Source organism: Otolemur garnettii, unplaced genomic scaffold (genome assembly GCF_000181295.1).
Source record: "Otolemur garnettii isolate 467f Iridium unplaced genomic scaffold, OtoGar3 scaffold00053, whole genome shotgun sequence".
Taxonomy (NCBI): domain Eukaryota; kingdom Metazoa; phylum Chordata; class Mammalia; order Primates; family Galagidae; genus Otolemur; species Otolemur garnettii.
The window spans coordinates 9,475,615-9,478,138 of NW_003852448.1; the positions used below are offsets into that span (position 1 = coordinate 9,475,615).

The 2,524-nt window shown below is 50.6% G+C and overlaps 1 protein-coding gene across 1 annotated transcript in view; it reads left to right on the forward strand.

Moving 5' to 3' along the window:
* Positions 1–2,524, forward strand: part of PDIA4 (protein disulfide isomerase family A member 4) — a 24,443-nt gene that overhangs the window by 18,188 nt on the left and 3,731 nt on the right. The window contains exon 7 of the mRNA XM_003792066.3: positions 803–954. Within this exon, the coding sequence (XP_003792114.1) occupies positions 803–954 (152 nt within the window). The remainder of the gene's footprint in view (positions 1–802; positions 955–2,524) is intronic.

Below are 2,524 nucleotides of genomic sequence, written 5' to 3' on the forward strand. Positions count from 1 at the left end.
CCAGCTACTTGGGAGGTGGAGGCAGGAGACTCGCTTGAGCCCAGGAGTTGGAGGTTGCTGTGAGCTGTGATGCCAGGGCACTCTACCCAGGGGGACAGTTTGAGGCTCTGTCTCAAAATAAATAAATAAATAAATAAATAAAAATCTAAGTAGAGAACTACACCCAGGGCTCCAGCCACTGTCTAAAAGAGGAGAGTTACAGCCCTCAGGAGGTGCTGGGTGTAAAGACTGGGCATAGGGATGTAGGAATATGCAATGCTCTTGTGTCACCTGAGGGATCAGTGGCTTCTTATCATCATGGATGTTATTTGACAGTAGTTCCTGACAGATTAGCTCTCAGTTTTCCTGTCAACATTCAGTTTGTTTATTTATTTATTTTCATTGTTGTTGAGACAGAATCCCACCCTGTGCCCTGAGCAGAGTGCAATGGCGTCATAGCTCACTGCATCCTCAGACTCAGGCTGTGCACATCCCACTGTCTCAGCCTCTGGAAGCCGCTGGTATTACAGATGCTGGCTGTGGCACTTGGCTGGGTTTTTTCATTTTTTTAGGAGTTGGGGTCTCTTGCTCAGGCAAATCTTGAACTCCTGAGCTCAAGCAATTCTCCCTCAGCCTTCCACAGTGCTGGGATTATAGGCATGAGCCACTATGCCTGGCCATTCAGTTTATTTTTGACAAATTTCAAGATACAGGATTTAGACATCAGACTGAATTTTCAAAATAAACTCCCGTAAGCATTTAAATTCTCATTTGCTCAGTCGGTTAAGAATTTATTAAGTTATATCTCATTTAATTTTTTTAGCTAACAACCTAAGAGAAGATTATAAATTTCATCACACTTTCAGCACTGAAATAGCAAAGTTCTTGAAAGTCTCTCCAGGGAAGCTGGTTGTGATGCAGCCTGAGAAATTTCAATCCAAGTATGAGCCCAAGAGCAATGTGATGGACATTCAGGTGAGTGAGGCCGCCCTGGCTCTGGGAAGGGCCCCCAGTGGCACGAGGATTCTGGTTGAGCCCCCCATCTCCCTGGGGTTTTGCAGCTTGAAAGCATCACTCTGAGATCTGGGGCGTCCTTCCCAGCCACCTCTTCCCTTAAGTCATAGGGTTGGGGGCACAGCCAGAGGGCACAGCGTCCTTCCCACCCACCTCCTTCCACTTAAGTCATAGGGTTGGGGGCACAGCCAGAGGGGACTTTTTACACACCCTGTGGTCATGGGGCCTAAGTTGCTGGCAGAGTGCTGACTGCTTCTGCCAGTTGCTTCCACTCTTGTGCCTCCGAGCAGGAGTGCACTAATCTCCCTGGGGCGCCCGTTCCACAGTGTGCTTGGCCTGGGTGTCTGGGGGCCAGGACAGTCTGGCTGGTCGTCCAGGGTGAGGGCTACAGGGCAATGATCACCACATGGAGCTGTTGAACTCAGCATGTGAATTTTAACTTTCTGTCCTCTCCTGCATCCCTGCTTGATCTTCTTAGATGGTATGATACAGAAGGGCTGAGCAGAGGGTGTTCCAGGCCCCAGGGAAGCCTGGGTCCAACTCACTGGTCCGAGGGCTTCATTTGGGCCAGCACTTCAATGGGCAGATCTCAGATATCAGAATCTCAGATGTGGAGTCCAAGCTTTTGTTGGATGGAGGCTGGGCTACAGGGAAATGAGCTTCAGCCCTTGGGGTCCTTGCTGTTTGGGCTGTGGGCCCTGATGGGGGCTGGAGGAGAGGAGGGGCTGTGTGACAGAGGATGGGAGTTCCCCACCTTCTTTCCCTTACTTAGGCTTTAGTCCTGTTGTTGCTTCAGTCTCGATGTCACCCCTATCTGCTTTTCTCCCATAGTGAGGTTCAGGGTCGCTGTCCTCTTGCCCGGTCTTAGCAGCTATCTCAATTCCTCCCTCCAACTTCTCTTCCGTCCATCTAGAGATTAAGATCCCAGGTCAGAAGAGGGGCCCTGATGGAGCTTAGGGTCTTAGGCATGGCTCTGTGCAGGTGTACATGTTCCCAGGAAAGGGGTCTTTGACCCCGAGAAGGTTAAGAAGATCCATGTGGGCTGTGGAGCACACTGCTGTTTGTTTGCCTTTGGAGTTTGCCTTCTGGGTGAAGTTAGGGCAGTAGTTGAAATTAAAGACTCCCTATGGCTTCCTGCCACCTGGGAAATAGTCTGTGATTTAGCTCAGCCTCCAGGGTCCTTACCTGCTCCTCCAGGACATTCTACCCTCCTGGTGCCATTGGACCTGATCCTCTGTACTTCTGCCTCTGTCTGGTTGCTTCCCTTGAGTGCCTCCTGCTCTCTTCCCCCAGGCAGGGCCACTGCCCTGACCGCCCCATCTTCAGCTTCCTGGCTGTTATCCTTGGGCTGCAGTTTACCCTCACTGGGCCTCTCCTCAGAGCTATTGTTAGGTTGAGGAAAGAAGCCTGGCTCAAGTCCTTACAAAGCAGGAACTCCATCTCCAGGACACCGAACTCAGGTGCCCCAACATGCACCCCTGTGGTGCCTGAGCTCTGTGTAGTCATCACATCTTTTTTTTTTTTTTTTTTT